The 22928-nt window shown below is 36.9% G+C and overlaps 2 protein-coding genes across 2 annotated transcripts; both read right to left on the bottom strand.

Annotated features, from left to right (window-relative positions):
* Nucleotides 1-11172: 11172 nt before the first annotated feature.
* Nucleotides 11173-11841, bottom strand: LOC123895852. The gene has a single exon (XM_045946328.1). The coding sequence runs from the start codon at nucleotides 11839-11841 to the stop codon at nucleotides 11173-11175; it is 669 nt and encodes a 222-aa protein (XP_045802284.1).
* Nucleotides 11842-12237: 396 nt separating this feature from the next.
* LOC123895851 lies at nucleotides 12238-14738 on the bottom strand. Its single transcript, XM_045946327.1, has 4 exons — nucleotides 13937-14738; nucleotides 13328-13710; nucleotides 12960-13157; nucleotides 12238-12870 (listed from the first exon to the last, which is right to left on the bottom strand). Exons 1-4 carry the CDS (start codon nucleotides 14736-14738, stop codon nucleotides 12238-12240), a joined length of 2016 nt encoding a protein of 671 aa, XP_045802283.1.
* Between the last annotated feature and the right edge of the window lie 8190 nt (nucleotides 14739-22928).

Here is a 22928-nt window from a genome sequence, read left to right as displayed (position 1 = left end):
ATATGACCCCGTTCTCCACAGTTGTAACAATTCCCATTCACCGGCTTCTTACCACCACTTGTATTCCCTTTACCGCGGTTGTCATAAGGTTTTCCGCGCTCTTGTCCTTTCCCTTTTCGGTCGTTCGCAGCTTTGTAGTAGTTCACCTTTGCCCTACCATCTTCATCACAGATCCTACTCTTATTCACAAGGGTCGCAAAATCCCTTATCTGTGAAAATCCAATCATATGCTTGATGTCTGGACGTAGACCACTTTCAAACTTCACGCACTTGTCGTTCTCCGCTTCCAAAGTGTTGTAATGCGGACTAAACGCACACAAAGTCTCGAACTTGACGGCATAGTCAGCTACCGTCATATTTCCCTGTTTCAACTCCATGAATTCCACCACTTTCTTGTTCTTCACATCAACAGGAAAATACTTAACCAAAAATTCTCTTTTAAACATTGCCCATGGTATAGCCATACCACCGGGTCCTAGCCTCAACTTGGCGTTCTTCCACCACACGTTCGCTTCCTCGCGCAACACATATGTCCCAAGGGTTGTCTTCCCTTCCTCGGAACAATCCATTGCTTCAAAAATTATTTCAAGTTCCTCTAGCCACTTGTGAGCTCCATCCGGGTTGTAACCTCCGGTAAATGTTGGCGGTTTCTGCTTCATGAACCGTTCCAACCTCATCTCTACCTCTCTTCCAGGTTGATGATCTCTAACCACTATGTTGGTGAGTGCGGCCAAAGCCTCCGCGATCTGGGAATTCGTTCTCGCAGCAGCCATGATTCCTGAACGAATCACAACTAGACGTTAGAAAGTACTAACAGTGTTCCCTACACATGCTCATACGGGGAAAAGAAAAGTCCTAATTGGTTCACACGAACCGACCTGCTCTGATACCACTATTGTAACACCCTGATCCATACTACCCTTAAAAACGTAATTTTAAAAACTTTTCAACAAGTGTAAAGGCAGAGTGCCACGCGGTAATTAAAACACAAGCATACACACAGAGCGTCATGAAATTTAACATGAAAAGCAACAGCGGATTCAATCAAACCAAGCATGCATATATATACATATATATATATATATATATATACATAAGCCATATTCATCCCTAAGGATGTCACTTATACAAGAACTAGCATATCAAAAGGTAACACCGATATACGATGAAATCCAAGCGTAACCCCCGACTCGATGTTACATTACCAGAGCATTTACTATTTACAAACTCTAACCAAAAGTTAGTACTAAGAGGAGTAATCTATGCTAAGTCTCCTCACCAAAAGGTACTTCAACACCAAGCTAAAACAGCAGTCTAAACGTCGGCACAGTCCTCAGCCTGAATATCTGAACCCCCAAAGGTCCAGCAAATAACACAAAGCAGAGAGTTAGAAAACATAATCGCATAACATACGAGCATAAGAAAGGTCTTACACTTTCGAACTACATAATACATATTCTAACTCACGCACATACATCAACAAATACGACTACCAATTAATCATTCATTTTATAGTCATGACGGACTCTACACTTGTTCATTTTATAGTCATGACGGACTCTACACTTGTACCAAGACACGTTCAACAGTTAGCACAAAGCTATTATAAACATCAGACAACAACTTAGTCAATCATATGACATTTATCACTTATCAATTAATATGCACATTTACCCTAATGCATCTAATGCCAATTAATTCACTGTCATGCCATCCCTAGACATGACTAAATGCATGTGGTACCAAGGTGTCTCACCAACGGTGGACCAAGAACAGTTTTATATCTTGCTGGATATGTCGGAACTTACCGAACCATCTTATCTCCCTTGGATAAGCCAACACAGTTTTATATCCTGTTGGATAGCAACTCCGGACTCATGGATTCATCTAATCCGATCCTCGGCTTCATTATGGACACATAATCCATTTTCGTTATTGGAACCCAAGTTTCCAATGTTCACATACAATAATGAATGCATGTATGTATACACATATCAACCATATGATATTATCTAGCTCGAAGCTACTCTTTTATGAATGCGGGAACACAATCCTAACACATTCACTTAACATTACAAATTAATGCCAAAACATCACATTGCTCATTTTAAGCTACAACTTATTGCATACACGTTTATCAATCATATAACGATTAACAATAAGCATTAACAGTATCAACATGTATCAACAAACATGTAAGGATACCCTTAAACCATGTTACAAGTGCCTAATTACACTTACAAACATCAACAAAAATTGCTGTCACAGAGGCCTTCGCTAAGCGAAGCCTCAGCGAGACATGGCGAACCTCACCAGGAAGTCACCTGCTCATGGCGAGCATTGGCGAGCTTCAGCGAACTATTCGCTGAGCGAAGGCTTAGCGAGCCTACGCGAACCTCACCAGGGGATCACCTGCTCATGGCGAGCATTGGCGAACATATTCGCTACAGCGAACTCCTGGTCGCTTAGCGAACTACACCAGAAAGGAATATCTGTTCTTGAGTTATCTAAGGCGGTTTAACATTGAATCAACTCAAAAATTCATCCAAACATGTTATAAATTCTTATAAACGGCCATTTCAAACATATATGGTATCAAGGAACATTAATCATCCCTTCTAAACATCCAAATACCTCAAACAATCAAAATCATGCCAATTACTTGGATTTTAAGCAACTTTCATAAACTTTTCAAACATGATTCAAACACATACATATTTTTCATGAAATCAAGCTAGTGATTAACACATACAAAGTGATGATGAAGAACATCACACTCACATACAAAAGCTTAATCAAAAGTCTAAAAGAAATTGAGTGGGAGAGTTCGGGAATGGAGACATAGACAATCTCCCCTCTCCTTGCCACTCAAGAATCATGAATTCTAATCTCTTACCTTAAGCAAAGATGATGATCCAAGCCTTTCCTCTCCTCTCTTGCTCGTGATTCTCCTAGCCAAAACCCTAGCTTAGCTTTGCTCTTGCTCTTGCTCACTCAAAGCTCAAAGAAATGAATTGTGATACTATTCATGTGTTTGACTTGCTACTTATACTACTTTCCATTGTCATGAACCAAGCCCAAATGGCTTAGGCCCATTGCCTCTCACGCCCATTAAGCCCAAAACAATGGTTCTCGCGTCTAATAACTTACGCTCGGCTAAATAATTATTCGCCGCTCACTAAAATAATAAAAGCCAATTAATAAATAAAATAACATTTAATAAAATATACGAATACGAAAAATGGGTCGTTACATTCCTTCATGAGCTTTTCTCAGAATTTCCCAAGCATGCTTAGTAGTAATACATCTCTTGACAAGCCTGAACATGTTAGCATCCACACCATTGAAAATTGCATACAAGGCTTTGGAGTTGCCAAGTGCCAGATCATCCTCATCTTTTGTCCATTCATCATATGGCTTCTTTACATCAGTTTTATTGCCATCCTTGTCAAGAACCATTGGTGGTTCCCATCCACGTAACACAGCCTTCCATGTCCTGCTGTCAATTGATTTTATGAAAGCCTCCATACGAGATTTCCAATAATCATAGTTCTCAGGACCTGTCAGTAAAGGGGGTTTAGACACTGACCCTCCTTCTTTATCCATTGTACCAGAAAGTACTTTCCCTGGAGCTCACCCAAAATAACAGTACAGGGTGCCTGCTCTGATGCCAATTGAAATTCTGGTATCACTCAAGTGATGTTACCCAAGATGTCCCAACAACTTCTTTACGAATAATGTTGTATCTATTGTTGGCACATCTTATATAACATATAAAATACTGACAGAAAATAAATTGCACAAGTAATTGTTAACCCAGTTCAGCCAACTGCCTACTCTGGGGGATACCAATCCAGGAAGGAAATCCACTAATAGCTCTAGTTACTAAGACCTCCAGCAAACCCTAGGATTTACGCCTTAAACTAAGACCTCCAGCAAACCCCTGGTTTACGCCTTATAACCTCGACACTACTCATGCAACTTCTGCCTATGAACTCCTAGACATGAGATCTCATCTCACTTCCACTCACACAACACAACCTGTGTTGTTTAAATAATGTTGGGAATGATGTGGCAACAACTTACCAAGACACTACTTCACTTTTGCTTAAAAGCTTCAAGTGAATCACACACGGTAAACTCCGTACTTCAAAGCTTAGGAGTCACCTTAAAATAATAAACTTACTTCTTAACTCGTGTTATAGAATCCACAAGCAAGAATTACAATCAAACAATAAAAGACTCAACAAGACTCAATATGTGTAACTAATACTTTTTCAATAAGATGCTTAGTCTTGAGCTTAGTCTTCGTATATATAATGATTTAGCACGCTCCTCTTGCTTCACAATCAATAGGACGCTCCTTGAGAATCATAAAAGGTGATCTGATACTTTTTCAATCTTCATTAAGGATATATCAAGACTTTCCAAAAGTGTTTAAAGGACTTTAGAGGATAGGATAAGTCATCCAGCTATTCCATTAAGTTTGTCTTATCCTTAAAGCTCCTGATCAGATCAAATCTTCATTAAGTGTGCTCTTAAGTGGATTTCCATATATAGCAGATGCTCTCATTAAATGCGCGAGATTTCCTTAGCAAATATGATGTTGTAACATGTTTTCCAACATCTTGTTAGTATATTTGTTTTAGCAAAATTAAGCCAATTCAAATATCCAACAAATTGGATTTTTGGAATGAATCTTAGACAAAGAAGAGGAGAGTATAAACCATTAACCATACCTTAATTCCTACTCACACAAGACTTAACCCTTGATTTTTCCACATGGCTCCAATTTATCTGAATTTCGTCCAACACATCTCCAATATGAGAAGACAAGACTTTGTCATGAAAGATGCATTTTCTTATCCATGGAGGGTTACAAGGAAAAGAGAACATAAGATTGGTTTGGATTGGGTCATGATTTAGTAGAGAAAGAGAGAATCAGATACATGCAAAGCTTCAATTTATGGAAAGGAAGAATTTTTGGACATAGCCATGGTGGGAGGTTGTTCGCGTGAGAGAAGAAGAGTGTGGCTTCCTGATTTTTGGTTTCTCAGGTAGTGAAATAATGTAAAATGAATGGTTTGGTCGATGGGTCATGTGGTTTATAACCCAAGTGTGGGTCCCACTTTAGTCCTTTCTTAGCATTTGTTCAATACATGTGGACCACAAGTCATGGTGTTCTATTTGTGTGATAAGTTCTACTCACTTATTTTAAAAGCGTCTCTAATTATTATTACCACCTACCACTTTTAATAATTAAAGTGGGATGTTACAATCTATCCCCCTTAAAAGAATTTCGTCCGTGAAATTCAAGAACTTTTCATCCATCACCAAGTGCATTGTCTATAATCCCATTCAGATTCTAGACTTCATCTTTTAACCGATCATGATTCGTTGTTCAATGGGTTACTAATCATCATCTTCCACTGCGTTATCACTTGCTTATATTACTTTTGGAAATCCTACTCGTTCACTTCATGACTTGGAACTAATAATCTCAGTCTATAATACAACTTTTTGGTATATGCTTATCTTATATTAGTTCTTTCAGTTATTTTTCCTGAATTCAAACGCTCATGGCGCAACTATTATTTTTCTGCACTCTTCGAATCAACACCTGAGCATACTTGGTCTTACTAGTTCACTGCGTCAAACTCCTCAGTCGAACCGCCGACACTAGTTCCTTAAAAAGGAGAAACTACATAAGTTTTTTTAAAAAAATTAATTCTTATAAAAAAGAAAATTTAGAAAAATTGACTAATTCTTGTTGCATTTATATTTTTTTCAACGCTAATAACGTCACATAAACAACGTTCTAACTCATGCTAGTATCGACCTAACACTTGAGGATTAATGCATGATTATGCATGATATGAGATTTCTATTGGCACAAAGATACATCCGAACGACCGATGAAGAGTTTTTTGGAACTTTTTTCTATCAGAGGGTGGACCTCGAGAGAGAGAAAGACTCACGTGCCTGTTTACACTGATTTTTGGTAAACAACCGCTAGTTTAAATTAATTACTTGAGAGATCAACTAGTAAATCTCAGGACAATCGTTTGTGCGTTAGATTAAAAGAGTTTTGAATGTTCTTCATTGAATATAACATCAATTTGCAATAAAACCGTATTTAAAGCAAAAGGGTTTTAAATGCGTAACTTGTAAAGCAAAGTTTATGAAACACAAGAAAGGTGAATCACAAATCAAATAGAAAATAACAAAACAGTTCACTCGAATGAGAGAACCATGTAAATGCAAAAGATAAATGTTTCGAAAGTAAAGACTTTGAAAAGATTAAATTGCATTTGAAATGTAAAAGGTTACAAGGAAAGTAAAATGGTTCATTGATTCATACATCTTTCTCGAAGTACTCTTTTCTCACTGTAGCATGGATACTTTGAGTGTTTGAGAATTTGTGTAAGTGAATTGTGACCCTTATTTCGACTTACAAACTACTATTTATAGAGAAACTAAGTAACTGCTACTTAACGTTAAACAAATAGTCTTCTGCCACGCGTCCTTCTTCATTTGTAATGAAACAAAGCCTTGAAACACTGCAACTGTCGAAATCGAATCATATTTGAAAGATGAAAAATATTCTAAGTCCACAATCACAAGTATTTCGATTCTAAAACTGCAATCGAATCACCCTTTACTCAAAAGCATAATTTCCTCAGTACAAAGGAAGTTAACTTAGATTGGACAAAGAATCCATTCTTCTTAAGAATACTTTCCATTAGAACTCTCTTGTTCTTGAAGACATTACCCTTAACCTTCATAAATGAGATGATTAGAGATAATCTATCTTGTTCTTGAAGACATTTAAAGCCCTGAATTATGAAAATCATAATTGATATGCTTTAACAGATTTAATGTCCTTGGAACCAGAGGTAAAAGCATATTTTAGCTCGACCTAAAATATGGGATAACAAATTTCCCCCAAAAATGCCCATTTCGATTTGAATGGTTCGAATGAAATAAGAGATAGGCATTTTTAAAGCACCCTGCTTCAAATTCCATGATCTCGACTCATTTTGATGATATCATGAAATTAACTGCAACCGCTCCGTTTCCACAAACTGTCACGTTCTGCAACACTTCTCAAGTAGTGGCACACGTGTCACTTTGGGAAGTTGAATGGGAAAAGGCAAAAAGCGCCTTTTTGTTTTTTACTTAATTAAAATAATTTTAATTAAAAAGCTGCTATAAATACGAGTGAAAATATCAGTTCACACTTTTCCAACTTCTTCCACTTCCAACCACGATCTAAAAATCAACTTCTTCCCAATTCCAAACGTTCCAACTCCTTAAACTTCAACATTCCTCTTCGTTCTTGAACTTCATCTTTAGTTCAAACCCAGAACTTTCTATTTCAGATCTGAAATCTGCGTCCTTCTCATCTCTTTCTCAAGCTTTCATGGCGTCTTCGGCGAACCTTACTGAAATCCCCTTTGCTGGTAAATGGGCTGAGTTTCCGATCGCTGACGGTGGAATAAAGTACGTTCCAGAACCCAGAGACATCAAAGAACACAAACTGATTTGGCAAAGTCAGGTAATAATTCCTTTTGCTGTTCAAAAGAATGTTTATGCTTTTGGTGGTCCACTTCCTGATGATCTTTCTTTAGATAGAGAAGTAGATAAAATCTTTCCATGTTTCGAGACATGAAAACCTAGGATTTTTAATAGCAAACCTTATAGCTTCGAGTACTTTTTGAATAACTACAAACCCTTTCGATCACACCCATACTATGGAAACAACCTTTATGTTTTATGGCTTAATCGAGTGGAAAAAGCCTTTGGAGATTTCTGGAAAGACTATGGGATTTTTGATTTAATCCAATTTTCTAGGATATGACCTAAATATCAACTTGAAATGTTGATAGCTGTCATGCATTTTTATGAAAAGTCCACCAACACTTTCCACTTTAAAAGTGGCATGATGACACCCACCCTTTTTGATGTATCAGCTATCACTGGATTAAGACCTACTGGAAAAACCTATAGCCCTTCAGATTCGAGTGACAACATCACTTTGAATTATAAGGAAAACGCCTTTTCTGCCTACATCCTTAAACATTCAGGTCCTAATAATGAGGAAGTTTCTGACGAGGAACATGTGGCTTTCCTCAATCTTTGGTTATCCCACTATGTATTTTGCTCCAGATCTTTACAAATCGCTAGGAAATTTATCCCTATGGCCGTACAAATACATGAAGGACAACACTTTGGTCTAGGACGTTTATTACTAGCAACTCTGTATGAGTCAATTGGTGAAGTTTGTGATAATCTGAAAGGTCTGACCCCTGCTAAGTCAAAGTCTAAGAAGACCATGTCTGATGGAGGTTTTCAGGTCGCTGGACCCATGTGCCTATTGCAATTGTGGCTAAATTCCACTTTCGAGAAGGAACTTGGTTTGTTCGTTCCTACTGAACACCAAGAATCAATAGCCAGGAGGAATGTAGAAGGCATTCGATTAATTAGACTTCAGCCCAATCCACTCGAACAAAACTCCCAACAGCTTTTCATGAAGTACATGAAAATCTTCTTAGGCATTAACGAGTTTAAACCCAAGCACGCCCCTTTCGTGAAGAGACCCATTGGTCCTTACTGGTTTGTAGAAGAAATCCCAGTTCTAAACCCTGACCTTGAAGAAGAAGTCAATGAGGTTTGGACCGCTTACTTGGATCCCACAGTACTATCCTGTCGAATTGGAACCCTGTCATCAGAATATGGTTTGGTTGGTTATCAACCAAATCTTGTCTCGAGAAAATTTGGGCTTTCACAGCTTCGACCCAGGAGTATGTACTTGAGGAAGAAAAACATTGTCTTAGGTACTACCATCACTTCTACACTTTATGAGAAATATATGACAGTCGCGTCCAACAACGTTTATGGCTTCGAGCCATTTGATTTCAACCTCTCCTACTACTGTACTCAAGAGTTTGCCCATTGGTGGAGGCAGTACTACTACAGCAGACATTTGGGAGATCAAGTATTAATCTCCAGGCTGGAAAGTGGATTCACTCAGCCTCAAATTGATCGAATCGAACAACAAGTCCGGCCCACAGGTAACTTATTTTATCTTAAGTCAATGTTTACTTTTCCTGCTACCTGCTTCCATAATGTTCGAAACAACTTACTTGTCTTGCTTGTCTTTTGCAGTTACAAAGAAACAGTTGCAAGAGGCTTTGGAGAAGGTTGAAGAGCCTCCTAAGGTAATTTCAATCGAATTCTTCCTTTCCATTTCCTTCACAAGCTTTTTACCTTTTATTCATTCTTTCTCTTTTTAGCCTCGAAAAAGACCAACTGTAGATATTGAAACTGGCCCATCCAAGAAGTCAAAGCCTTTCGTTGTAATCGAAAGTGAAGATGAACAGGTTTCAACTTTTATTGCTATTATTGCAACTTTTAATTTCCAAATCGAAAATCATCATTTTCATATCAAAACTAATGTTTCGATTTTAACTGGTGCAGGAAGAAACAGAAACAAGCTTTCAAAGAAAGAGGAGTAAGCCTCTTATGCCTGTTGAAGCTATTGTTCAAGAGAAAACACCATCTGATGACCCTTTAGTTGAAGAGAATAGAAGAGAAGAAGGAAGCAAGAAAAGAAAGAAAAGAAGGAAAAGAAGGAAAAGAAGAAAGAAGAGAAGAAAGAAGAGAAGAAGATTTCAGAAGACAAACCCAAAGAGAAGAAGAAAAATAAGTCCAAGTCTTCGAGTGACCCTTCTGAAACTAATCCTCGGACTAAGCCATCTGCTTCGAATGACGCTGAGAAGCCTACTTCTCCAGAGAAAACTCAAGAAGACACAACCATTCCTGATGCGCCTATAGATCCACCAACAGCAATACCCCAGCAAGATATTATTCAAGAGGTATCAATCGAAACGCTTGCATTTATTTTGAATAATTCTATGTAATGACCATTTCCTCATAATTTGTTCTTTTTCCCAGGAACTTGTTTCAAACAAAGCAAGTGGCGAAACTCCTAAAGATAGCGAAGCCACCATCTCTGAGAAAATTGTGCAAGATGAAGACCAAGCCCAGCAAGGAAAGACTAACTCTGAAGAAACCCAGAAAAACCCTTCACCCTTCAAAGAATGGGTTAAATCTGCAGCAGTCGAAGTCGAAGTAGAAACTTCGCAAACTTTTTCAGAAGAAGATTTCGACTCTGAGGGTATGAAAGAGGCTGAGGCTGGAGGATCAGACTTGTTGCCTGAAACTTCTACATCAAAGTTGTCAGCCAGCATTGGGCTCCCTGAAGAAGAGTTTATTGCTCTAAAAAGGAATGACCCAGAAGCTGCTCTAAAACTTCTATTATCCAAAAAAGATGTTGATCCTCCCAACTCAAGTGGGCCTAGCAATTCAACTGCTTTAGATTCAGAGATTAATTCTTCTGTTCGACAGGACTCTCTCATATCAAAGTTGTACTCATATTTCATCAACGGGGATATTTTGGCATCTGTGGAAGAGCATCCTTCGAATGCTTTCAAGCACAAAGATTTCCTGAATAGATTGCACAATCTACATAATGATGTCGAAACCTTGGGAAAGGTCATCAAGCTCGAATCCATCTTGGATCAGTTTGCAACTACTGTACAGAATCTAAGGCGCAATTCTCATAGACTTGCTGGTCAACAAGCTGCTTATGACGCTTTGTTCGAGAAGGCTATAGCTGCTCAAATGAAGGTTGAACAAATGAAAGCCCAAACTCAGCAACCAGGCCTTGGCATCCAAGAATGCAACAATAACATTGCTAAATGGGAAGCAGAGATCCAGTCCTTTCGAGCTGAAATTGCTGATCGAGAACGAAGGATTCTGGAAGAACAAGATAAGCGCTCTAAGATCGAACAAGCTGTTGCTGCTACAACGCAAGAATCCATTCGAGATGCTGCCAAAGAGGGTATATCTCACTTCAGTGTTGCTGCTGTGATCAAAGAGGAGATCAAATCTCTCGAAGACGCTATCAAGATCCAAAGCGTGGAGGTTGGTCTCATCAAAGACCATTATGCAGACTTTAAATCTAAGTGTTCACTTTAGATTTTTTATTTAGTACTTTTATTATAATTTGAACAATTATCTAGTTTTTTTTTATTTGGTTTGTAACCTTGACAATTGCCTTTTATGGCACTTTATTTACTCATGCCATTTTATTTTTTATTTCGAATTTCATTCTGTGGTAATCTTAACTTCTAAAAGCGTTGGTTTGTATTTTTTCAAATACTTACCATTTATATTCAATGTTCGCTTTTCTGAAGTTAGTTCTTCTATCTCATAAGCACCATTCGAAAATACTTGAATTATTTTAAAAGGTCCCTCCCAATTTGGTGACCATTTGCCTAAAACTCTGTCTTTTTTGTCCATTGGCAAAATAACTTTCCATACTAAATTCCCTACATCGAAGGTTTTTGACTTAACCTTCTTATTATAGGCCTTTGCTACTCTTTCCTTTTGTCTGGTTAAAGTATCAAGTGCCCTTAATCTTTCTTCATCTAAATCAACCAATTCATCAAACATCATACTCCAATAATGGTCAGTTGGTATTTCCATTTGCCTTTGGATTCTAATAGATTGTAGATAAATTTCAACAGGCAAAACAGCATCATTACCATAAGTTAATCGAAACGGAGTAGAATTCGTTGATTCCTTAGGGGACTTTCTACATGCCCATAAGACTTGATTCAAAATCTTATTCCAATTTCTTGGCTTTTGAGCAACGTGTTTTCTAATTAATCCAATAATAACCTTATTGGCTGCTTCGACTTGACCATTTGCTTGTGCATAATAAGGTGTCGAAGTCAATAATTTAAACCCTGTTTGTTCAGCAAATTCCTGCATCTTTCGACTAGTGAACACTGAACCTTAATCAGTTGTAATAGTTTCAAGGATTCCAAATCTGTAAATGATATGGTTCTGGATGAAACTTATAACCTCTTCTTGATCAACACTAGGTATGGGTATTGCTTCGATCCATTTAGTGAAATAATCAATACCAACTATAATGTACTTTTGATTTTTTGATGATGCTGGTCTTATTTCACCAATCAGATCTAAGGCCCATCCTCTAAAGGGCCAAGGTTTTACTATTAAATGTAATTCGCTTGCAGGTACATGTTGAATTCCTGCATGTTTTTGACATTCTTGACATCCTTTAGCAAAATCTATACAATCTTTCAGCATGGATGGCCAATACATGCCTTGTCGAAATAGAAGCCATTTCATCTTATGACCTGACTAGTGAGAACCACAGGCTCCACTATGAACATCAGAGATTGCTATATAGGCTTCAGTTTCACTAAGACATTTTAGTAACATTCCCTCAAGGGTCTTTTTAAACAATTCATTTCCAATGATTACATAATTTGATGCCCTATATTTGATTTTTCGAGGCGCATTCCCTATTGGGTTTTCCAGGTATTCAACAATTGGTTTCCTCCAATCACCATTTATTAAATTGTCATTGACGAAAATTTGAAATTCATCATAAATATCATGATCCATCTTTGGGTCAAGATTATCTATGTCATTGTGTGACATATCTGCCCCCACAAGTTTTGGCATTGACAATTCCAACTGCATTAGTTCTTTAGAAATTAATTTTTCTTTAATTTCAACTAATTGTTCCAATTTTTCTTTGGACATTTTGTATCCTGAAGCAATTTGAGCTAAGTCATTTGCTTCTTGATTTTCTATTCGAGGAACATGTTCTATGTCAATCGAATCGAAACGCTTCAATAACGTATTTGCTATCACAAAGTATCTAATCAAATGTTTCAAGACCAATTCTGAATCACCTTTTATCTTAATATATTTTGCCCCCAAGCTTAATAATATTTCCAAACCTGCTATCAAGGCTTCGTATTCAGCCTCATTATTTGAACAAACACCATTAATCTTATATTTGAACTTGGTAGGAATCTTTAACGGGGAGATAATTAAAATACCAATTCTTGTACCATGTTGATGTTTAGAACCATCAAAGTATAGAATCCAAGGTTCCAAACCAACGTAGCTTTGGGGTGATTCAATTTCTGAATGGTCAACAATAAAAAGTCAGCCACTATTTGGCCTTTAATAGCCTTCAAAGGCTTGTATGAAAGTGAATATTCAGAAAGAGCCAAAGCCCATCTTCCAATTCGACTATGTAAAATTGGCTTAATAACATATGTTTAATGACATCATAATGAGAATAAACATAAACATCAATAGGCTTTATATAATGCTTCAATTTCATACATGAAAAGTATAAACAAAGACAAAGCTTTTCAATACTAGTGTATCTAGTTTCAACATCATTAAGGACTCTACTTAAATAATAAATGACCTTTTCTTCGCCATTTTCATCCTCTTGGGCTAACATACTTCCTAATGTTGTACCAGATGCTGAAATATACAACTTCATAAATTTATTTCTAATTGGAGGCATTAAAGTTGGAGGATTAGACAAGTATTTCTTGATCTCATCAAGTGCTCCTTGCTGATCCTGCCCCCAAGTAAAAATATCTTCTTTCTTGAGTCGAAGCAATGGTGAAAAAGCTTGAGCTTTACCACTTAGATTCGAAATGAATCTCCTCAGAAAGTTGATTTTTCCTAACAAAGACTGAAGCTGCTTTTTGTTCGTTGGAGGCTTGGTCTCCAAAATAGCTTTTGTCTTATTTTGGTTTATCTCAATGCCTTTTTTATGCACCACAAAACCAAGGAAGTCTCCTGCATGTACACAAAAAGCACATTTCAATGGATTCATTTTCAATCTATATTTCCTCATCCTTTCGAATGACTTTCTTAGACAAATCAAATGATCATTTTGTGATGACGACTTAACAATAATATCATCAATGTACACTTGCATAAATGTATCTATGAAATCATGGAATATCGAATTCATCGCTCTTTGGTATGTGGCTCCAGCATTTTTTAAACAAAAAGGCATTACCCCATTTATAGGTGCCTAAAGCCCTTGGGCATCGAAAAGCAGTTTTTGCCACATCCTCTTCAGCAATAAAAATTTGATTATAACCAGAATAACCATCTAACATACTAAGATATTTGAAGCCTGCTGCTGAATCTATTAGCATTTCTACTACAAGCATGGAATATTCATCTTTAGGTGTAACATTATTTAAGTCCCTAAAATCTATACATATCCTAAGAGAACCATTCTTCTTAATGACAGGAACTATATTTGCTAACCATTCGACATACCTGGCAGTCCTGATGAATTTACTTCTCAGCAGCCTCTCGATCTCTTCCTTGATCTTAGACAGGATTTCTAGTGCAAATCTTCTTGGTGATTGCTTAACTGGTTCCTTGTCTGGTCGAATTGGCAACCTGTGTTCGACCAAGTTTCTACTTAAACCTGGCATTTTGTTATAATCCCAAGCAAAGCAGTCTTTGAACTCTTTAAGGAGTTCGACCAGTTTAGCATGCAACTCCTTTGGGATATTGACACTTATGTATGTTGGCCTTTTAATTGAGCCATCTCCAATATCTATTTCTTCCAAAGGGTCTTGGGCCTGCAACTTCTGACTAGAACTTAGAGGATATTTTTCGAATCCCAAGGGTTCTTCATCATAGATGCAGTCCAGTTTTTGGATTGATGGCAAAGTTTTGCCATTTTCACAACCACTGGCTTCGACAGCCATATTTTCTTGCAACATGTTGGCCTCTAAAGCCATGTTTATTTTGTTTTCGGCCATATAAGCCGAAATCTTGGCCCACGCATTTGGCTTAGTCATCTTGGTCCTCGTAAAGGTTCCACCCAGTTGGGCGGATTTTGCCTTCATCCTCATATGTACCATCATCTATCTCCTCTCTCTCCTAAATAAACCCATGAGTTGGGTCTAACTTGACAGAATGATAGACATTATCAGCAGGGGCATATGCATATCCTTGTTTAGTGCATGGCTAAATATTCGCCAATTTTTTGTCAAATGAATGCTTAGTAATATGGTGTGTTTCAGCCCTAAAATAGCTTTGATCGACTTCGATGTTTTCCACCACACCATCTTCTCTCCAGATACTCACCCTCTGATGGAGAGTCGAAGGCAGCGCTCCTACGCCATGTATCCACTCCCTTCCTAGAAGCAGATTGTAATTGGCCTTTGATGTCACAACCAAAAACAAAGTTGGCCTAACAGTGCTGCCAACTGCTACATTGACTTGAATTGCCCCCAGTGAGAATCCAGTCTCACCTTCGTAATTCGAAAGTACAATGTTGTGGGGGTGTAAGTCAATCGAAAACTTACCAATCTTGGTTATCATGAATTCTGGCATCAGATTTACTATTGCTCCTCCATCAATCAACACTTTGTTGACCCCCACGTTGTTAACTTTAGCCTGAATAAAGAGGGGTTTTAAATGATTCTTCATTCCCTCAGTTAGCCTTTCAAAATTGGCCATTTGCTCTTCTAGGCACCCATTGTTCATCACATAATAACACATTGGCTTGTGTAAAGCCAATTCATTTTCATCGAACTCATCTTCTCCTTCAGTCACTTCTGACCATACGTCATACTCAGCAGGCAGAATGGAAACTACATTAACCAGCACATCAAACTCAGGATCTAAATCGAGGAGATCCTCATCCTCCATGTTTTCATCTTCGAGTTTATCTTCAACCTTTCGATCAGGCATAGGTTGAGACAATCTCTCTTTTACTGGCCTTTTGGTCGCTTCGACCACTTGCTTTCCTTTTTTTATCTTCAGCCTTCTGAACCCCTTGAAGTGACAATTTCTGTTGGTGCTGATGCCTGCGCCATTGTGTACGCGTCATGGGATTCTTTCCCATGTAGTTATTTCTGTAGGCATACTTTCTCGAATCGACAGATTGATTCGACTGGTTCTTGCTAGAACTCCCCTTATCAACAGAATTTCTAACAAGGTTTGATGAATGACCATGAACCCATTTGTTCATTGGTGTGTTGTTGGATGGCACAAAGGTATTTGGATTGCCTAACCTTTGGTACATTGGTTTAGCATGCGCCATGTTTTGTCTTTTCACTGGTCTTGACTTTGGCCAATTCTCTTTGTTTCTTCTAAAAGGTATGAACTTGTTTAGGCCCTCAGTAGCCTTCTTGTCAAATACTGCACTGCACCTTGGGAAAAGCATGACTTCAGATTTGTTGAGTTTACACCTTTGTAAGAAATCTATCAATTCCTCCTCAGCCCCAGGGTATACTACTTTCATCTTCTCATAATATTCGTCCTCTGGGATAGAAACCAACTGTGCGCCACCAGATAAATCCATGGCATCAACCATTAGGCATTCGATTGGCTCCACATAAGAGGCATCTGCTATCTGCAGTGGATCTTCATCAATTTTCATCTGTTGTTTGGATTTTTCTCCAAACTTCAGCCTTTCATCCTTTAAAGCTTTTTGAACGAGATCCCTGAAAAGAACACACTGTGAGGTTTTGTGACCAAGAAAATTATGAAATTTACAAAAACCTCTTTTCTTTTGTTATTCTAAAGGAGGAACTTTTAACCCCTTTGGGACAACAATTTGGCCATCAGTGACCAATAAATCGAATATTTTATCACATTTTGTTATGTCAAATGAATAAGTTTTGGCAACAAATTTATCATTTTTAGGTTCGACAGGATTTTTTCCATTTGATGGCTTTAACAATTTACAGGTATAAGGAGGGCCTGGTTTTAATTCAGCCACATTAATTTCATTATCCTCTATGTCTTCGTAATTTACAACATATTCATCTTCATCATCTATTGTTTCAACATAGGCTATTTTCTCCCTTTTGTGAAACTTAGATGATCTAGCCTTTTCACCCTTAAGGTGTTCGACCTGCCTTACTCTATCTGCTAATTGTGTCATATCTCTTAGATGTTGTGTATCTAACTTCTTTCGAATCGAATAGTCTAGGCCTCCAGCAGCCATTTCGACTAACTCATGTTCAGGCACTTGGGTAAAACATCTAGCCTTGAGTAACCTAAACCGATTCAAATAATCATCTACAGACTCTGGTGTTTTCCTCCTAACACTAGCCAATTCTTTCAAACTAATCTTAGATTGGCCCATGTAGAATTGTTCATGGAAAACCCTTTCTAACTGAGCCCAATGATGAATCGAATGTGGGGGAAGCGTTGTGAACCAAGTAAAAGCATTTTTTGTAAGGGAGTTCGGGAAATATTTCATTCTTAAATTCTCATTATCAGTCAAATTCCCTGCTTCGGTAAAAAACCTTGCAACATGCTCTACTGTTGATTCTGTCGTATCCCCAGCAAACTTTGTGAATTTGGGGATCTTCCATCCCCTTGGCAATTCAGTCTGGAGTACGTACTCAGACAAGGGTAAAACGAAGTTTGGCCTGTGCAAGCCTACATTAAACCCATTCTAGGTCAATATCGTTTCGACTAGATTTGCCAAATTATTTTGTTGTGCAAAATTGTTTCGTTGCACATCTCTAACTACTTCGTCAGCATTTTGATTTCTATTAACCAACACTATTCCTGGATCTTGAACTTGATTTACCACTTGGACTGGCGGTTCTTCTTGCGCCACTTGTGGCACTTGATTCATAGGAGCCCCGGCATTAATGGGCAAACCTTGGTTCTGAACATGCGCTTGGTTTTGAATAGGTTGAAGGTTTTGGTTAGGCATCGCAGGAGTACCAAAGAAATCTGCAATTCGCCCCATCTGATGGGCTAACAACAAATAATTTTTATTTGTATTATTGATTAAAGGATTCAGGATAGTTCATAATTGTGAAGTTAGGGTGTTAACCATTTCATGGTTACTTTCGTCCATTTGTTGTCTAAACGACATCATGGTTACATTTGTCAAATTTTGTTGGGCAATGTCTCTAGCCCTATTTCCCACAACAGAGGCTGAAGGGGGAAACATGGTAGCCCCTTCAGGATTGGAATTAGAATTATGTAAGCCTGCCATCAAAGATGCTGGCATACCCAACCTGAAGGAAAATCGTAGCAAAACAGAGATGTAAAACGCAGCGAAAATTAAAATTTTCCTTCGATGAATCCTTGCGAATGGACATGATCAGGGTTTCGGTTATTACCTTTGAAGAACAAATTCCTCGATTTTGAGTTGATCACAAGCACCGCACGATCGCAGCACCTCTAGCCGGTCCACACGAACAGTTTTCGGTCACCTCTTAGTGCTAGCTGCAAGACGACGGTAGAGGGAGATTTAGTGCGGTTAGGGTTTTAGAGAATTTTAGGGTTTCTCCAAAATTCGGATTATGTGTGTAACCTTAAGACTGAATTGCATAAGGCTCTATTTATAGAGCTTCTTATGTTGTCTTCAGGCCAAAGCGGTTATTGGACTTCGCAAGCCCAATAACCTACTATTACTAATCGCACCCCACTAATAAGTCATACTTATTTCTCCCGTCATTAACTGTCCTTATGTGTGTGACCTTGTAGGTTCCTATGACGTTGGCAATAATATTAATCTCAATATTATAAACAGTGAGCGGTATCTAGCAACACATCACTGCTAAGTTTAATCTTGTGTATAATTACCCTTTTACCCTATGTCTATATTGAACACAAGGTATAGTATGTCACCCTTGCTAAGTTTAATATTGGGCCCATAGACATATCTCCTGTTATGTAGGAGGGGCAAATTCCATCTAGGTCACTCATGTCCCTCAACATGATTCGTGGAATACCCATCAACCAACTTTATAGTCATCCTGTTACGGATAACGTTTGAATGGCAACAAGGTAATACACTCCTACATCTAGGGTACATAGTGATTTCAGGTCGAAGGGTGGAATACACCACTTATCACTATGAGAATATCTTATGACATTTCATAACACACTATGTAGTATTCTCACGGTGGGTCAATCCGATACAAATGTTACCCTTAACATTTATATCTATGTGAAGACTTGATAACTCTTTATCTATGATCCGTGAGATGTGATCATCAGTCTACCAACATAATAGCCTCTATGCTTTAATGTTATCCCATTTCACTTTAAAGCATGACTACGGATGCTTTAAGAATAGTGTTCTTATGTTTAATGGATTCTCATGATTAAGTCATACTTAACGTTCCACTTAACGAACTAACCATTCTAGGGACTTTATTATTTTAACACATAAACATAATAAAGAAGAGCCTTTATTTAATAAATGAATTATTCAATACAAGTATCATGCGATCATAAATAATTGGCCTCTAGGGCTTACACCAACACAACCCTGATTGGTTCAGCAAAAAGGATCGAATTGGACTCCTTTGTTCGTCAGGACCCAATTGACTATTTCCCACATTATGTGATACTGACGAAGTTATCGATCCAGATAGGGTCGAACTCGTCGAAGGGGCTGTTACTCCTATATTTCCAAAGCTCACTGAGGGTCCACTCGAACCAGAAGTTCCAGAACTACTGGCCATAATAGTAGCGTTATTATTAGACGCTTGTGTTGGTTGTCCCTCAGGATTTGAGACATTATTATTGTTGTTTTGATTATTATTGGGTGGTCGATCCATTTTTGATCGAGATTTAACGTTAGTTAAATTTGGTAAAGATTTACCACTCCTCAAATGCATGCAAAATCAAAACAGACAATTTCTGAATACCGATTATTTAGTATTCGACACAAAATTTTAGAAAAACGAACTTCTTTTAAAAAATAATAACTGCACAAACAACCCGTCCCATTGGGCGTGCCAATTTGTTTACACTGATTTTTGGTAAACAACCGCTAGTTTAAATTAATTACTTGAGAGATCAACTAGTAAATCTCGGGACAATCGTTTGTGCGTTAGATTAAAAGAGTTTTGAATGTTCTTCATTGAATATAACATCAATTTGCAATAAAACCGTATTTAAAGCAAAAGGGTTTTAAATGCGTAACTTGTAAAGCAAAGTTTATGAAACACAAGAAATGTGAATCACAAATCAAATAGAAAATAACAAAAGAGTTCACTCGAATGAGAGAACCATGTAAATGCAAAAGATAAATGCTTCGAAAGTAAAGACTTTGAAAAGATTAAATTGCATTTGAAATGTAAAAGGTTACAAGGAAAGTAAAATGGTTCACTGATTCATACATCTTTCTCGAAGTACTCTTTTCTCGCTGTAGCATGGATACTTTGAGTGTTTGAGAATTTGTGTAAGTGAATTGTGACCCTTATTTCGACTTACAAACTACTATTTATAGAGAAACTAAGTAACTGCTACTTAACGTTAAACAAATAGTCTTCTACCACGCGTCCTTCTTCATTTGAAATGAAACAAAGTCTTGAAACGCTGCAACTGTCGAAATCGAATCATATTTGAAAGATGAAAAATATTCTAAGTCCACAATCACAAGTATTTCGATTCTAAAACTGCAATCGAATCACCCTTTACTCGAAAAGCATAATTTCCTCAGTACAAAGGAAGTTAACTTAGATTGGAGATTCTGCCACCTCAAGATGAGAAAAAAATGTTATAGACTTTGAGACAGAGACAGATGGTACAAAAGTTGAAAATGACAGTTTTATAAAAGAAACAATGAATCTAGCACAGAATTATGGCAACCTTCGATCGATTCAACATATCATAATAATATTGAAATTTCACCCTTTTTAAGTTTGGGACTTGGGACAGAAAGATGAGTCCAAGGAATCACCAAAATAGAGTTGATTCATAAGCTTAATCATTTATCCCCAAGAAGATACATGTGGAGGCCATAAGCAAATAAGCATTTTGTGTGCTTCTGATATGCAACGACAGACTGTCATGAAATTTGGTATGATAACTGGCCAACCAATTTCCAAGGACATGTATCCTTATTGTTTGTCAATTTACCTCTCCTTACTTGGTTTGGTGTCTTGACATAGAAATCGTACTACTCGCTCTCTTCCAAAATAAATTATCTGTTTGATCATATTTACGTTTGTCAACGTACATATTTAATTATGTATTATTAAAAATTATAAATGTTATATATTTTGAAAACATTCATCGAGACAAATCAAATAACATCTCATATGTTAATATTTGCAAATATATATATATATATATATATATATAGAAACTCACTTGGGGTTAGTCTAGTGGTGTTGACTTGGGTCATTGGAGTATGCTCATCTCAAGGTCTCAGGTTCGATTCCCCCTAGTGCCAATTTCGGTGGGCTAAGTCCATACAGAGCAAAAAAATACTCTGGCTTTAAATGGGCCCCCGTAAGTGAGCGGTGGGATTGGTCCCTTTGGATTAGTCGGTCATAGGGCCGGATACCAAGTTTTTTAAAAAAATGATCAAAGGAGATCATATGAATAGTATATTAAGTCAAAATTAGGTCATTTATTTTGAGATCGATGAAGCATTTTAATGACCGTCATTGTCAGTGATTAGGATAATGACATTTTATATTTTGTACATTTTAACATACTTCCTCCCAGTGGGGTTGTCAGGAAACTTGGGTAGGGGTGCATACTATTTTACCTTAATAAATATTTTGTTTCAAATGTCTCTTATATTCGTGTTAGCATTTTTTTTTTGAATGAGCAAGTTTTCTTAAAAATCACTTACAATTAACACAATTTTAAAAAATATATTTACACAAAATACTCGTTCCTAAAAGTAAATTCATTGAGGAAAACGTTCTACCAAAATTAATGGTTGGGGTTAGTACTTTACAATAAAATATTAGTTAACTTTATAATTTTTTATAGGGTTAATCAACTTTATAGTTGCCTTGATATAATATGTCAAAATTTATGGTGCACAAATGAGATAAGTCTTCATACATATTTGTTTGATTTCATATGTTTACTTTTTTTAAAGTAGTTTAGTGACTAGAATTTCACCCTTAAAATAAATAAATAAGATGGATGAGATTCGGATCCTAATTGTTGCATATATAATACTATGCAAATTCAACTAGAATAATACTCTATAAAATGTTTCAAATAAAAAGAATAATAGTTTTTCTACCCAAAAAAAAAAAGAATAATAGTTTATAACATTAGAGACAAAAATATAAAAAACAGAGAATGATTGTAGCCGTAGAAAAAAAAGATACAATGTAACCAAAAAAACAAACAAATATAACAATTGGGCCACCTAGAAAAGAAAAAAAAACCAAAATGTGTTAGTGAAGAAAACCCTAAATACTATCGTATTATCAGATCCAGAGTTTGATTGCAGACACTACTTTTAGTTCTTTCCATTCTCCATTTCTCTATTTCCAATGAATAATTGATCCTTTTATTTGTATGTTTTGCCTGCATTTCTTATTTCCATTCCTATGTGTTCTCTTCTTCTTTTGGGTGGGTGCAAAAGTAATATTTTAGCGGGTTTAAAAAGCAAAATATACAAGAATATATGTAAATTTTTTCAAGTTCAGGAGGTTCAGTTGAACCCCCTCAGCTCTACTTGGCTCTGCCCCTGTTTTCTCCGTCCCAAAATAAAAACTTATCATAAAATATTTAACCTACTCAATTTTCAATGCAATATTTTACAACTATACCCTCTAATTCTAGCTACACCTCTTTCTTTACCACATTATATTCCTTACTTTTATCTTCACTTTTTTTTTTCATCAATTTTTTAACTTTAAAGAAGGTTTTTTCTATGGGTGAAAGACATTTACTTACAAATAAGAACCATATTTTTTTTGCACGGATAATTGTAATTTCGAAAAAAAGAAGAGAACAATTGTATTTTTTTACATAGAAATTAACTTCATTCCCATATGAAAAAAAAAAGGAAAGTGTTTGATTGAAACACGTAAGAAGAGTGTTTTGTCAGTGCTTAACACACATTCTTTTGACTCACCCCCCGTAGTTGGCCCTCTAAACACCATGTGTTAAGCATACGACGATAGAGACGAATAACTGTCTTTTGAAGAAAAAAAACTACTTTTGAACAAACTAGCGTAAAAGCTCTCCAACAAAGGAGCTATCCTTAGGAGACGGACAAAATAACAAATGTATTTGTGTAT

This window comes from Trifolium pratense, linkage group LG7 (assembly GCF_020283565.1).
Source record: "Trifolium pratense cultivar HEN17-A07 linkage group LG7, ARS_RC_1.1, whole genome shotgun sequence".
Lineage (NCBI taxonomy): Eukaryota > Viridiplantae > Streptophyta > Magnoliopsida > Fabales > Fabaceae > Trifolium > Trifolium pratense.
Note: the sequence above shows the minus strand (reverse complement) of the source record. Positions and strands in the feature narration are given on the sequence as shown.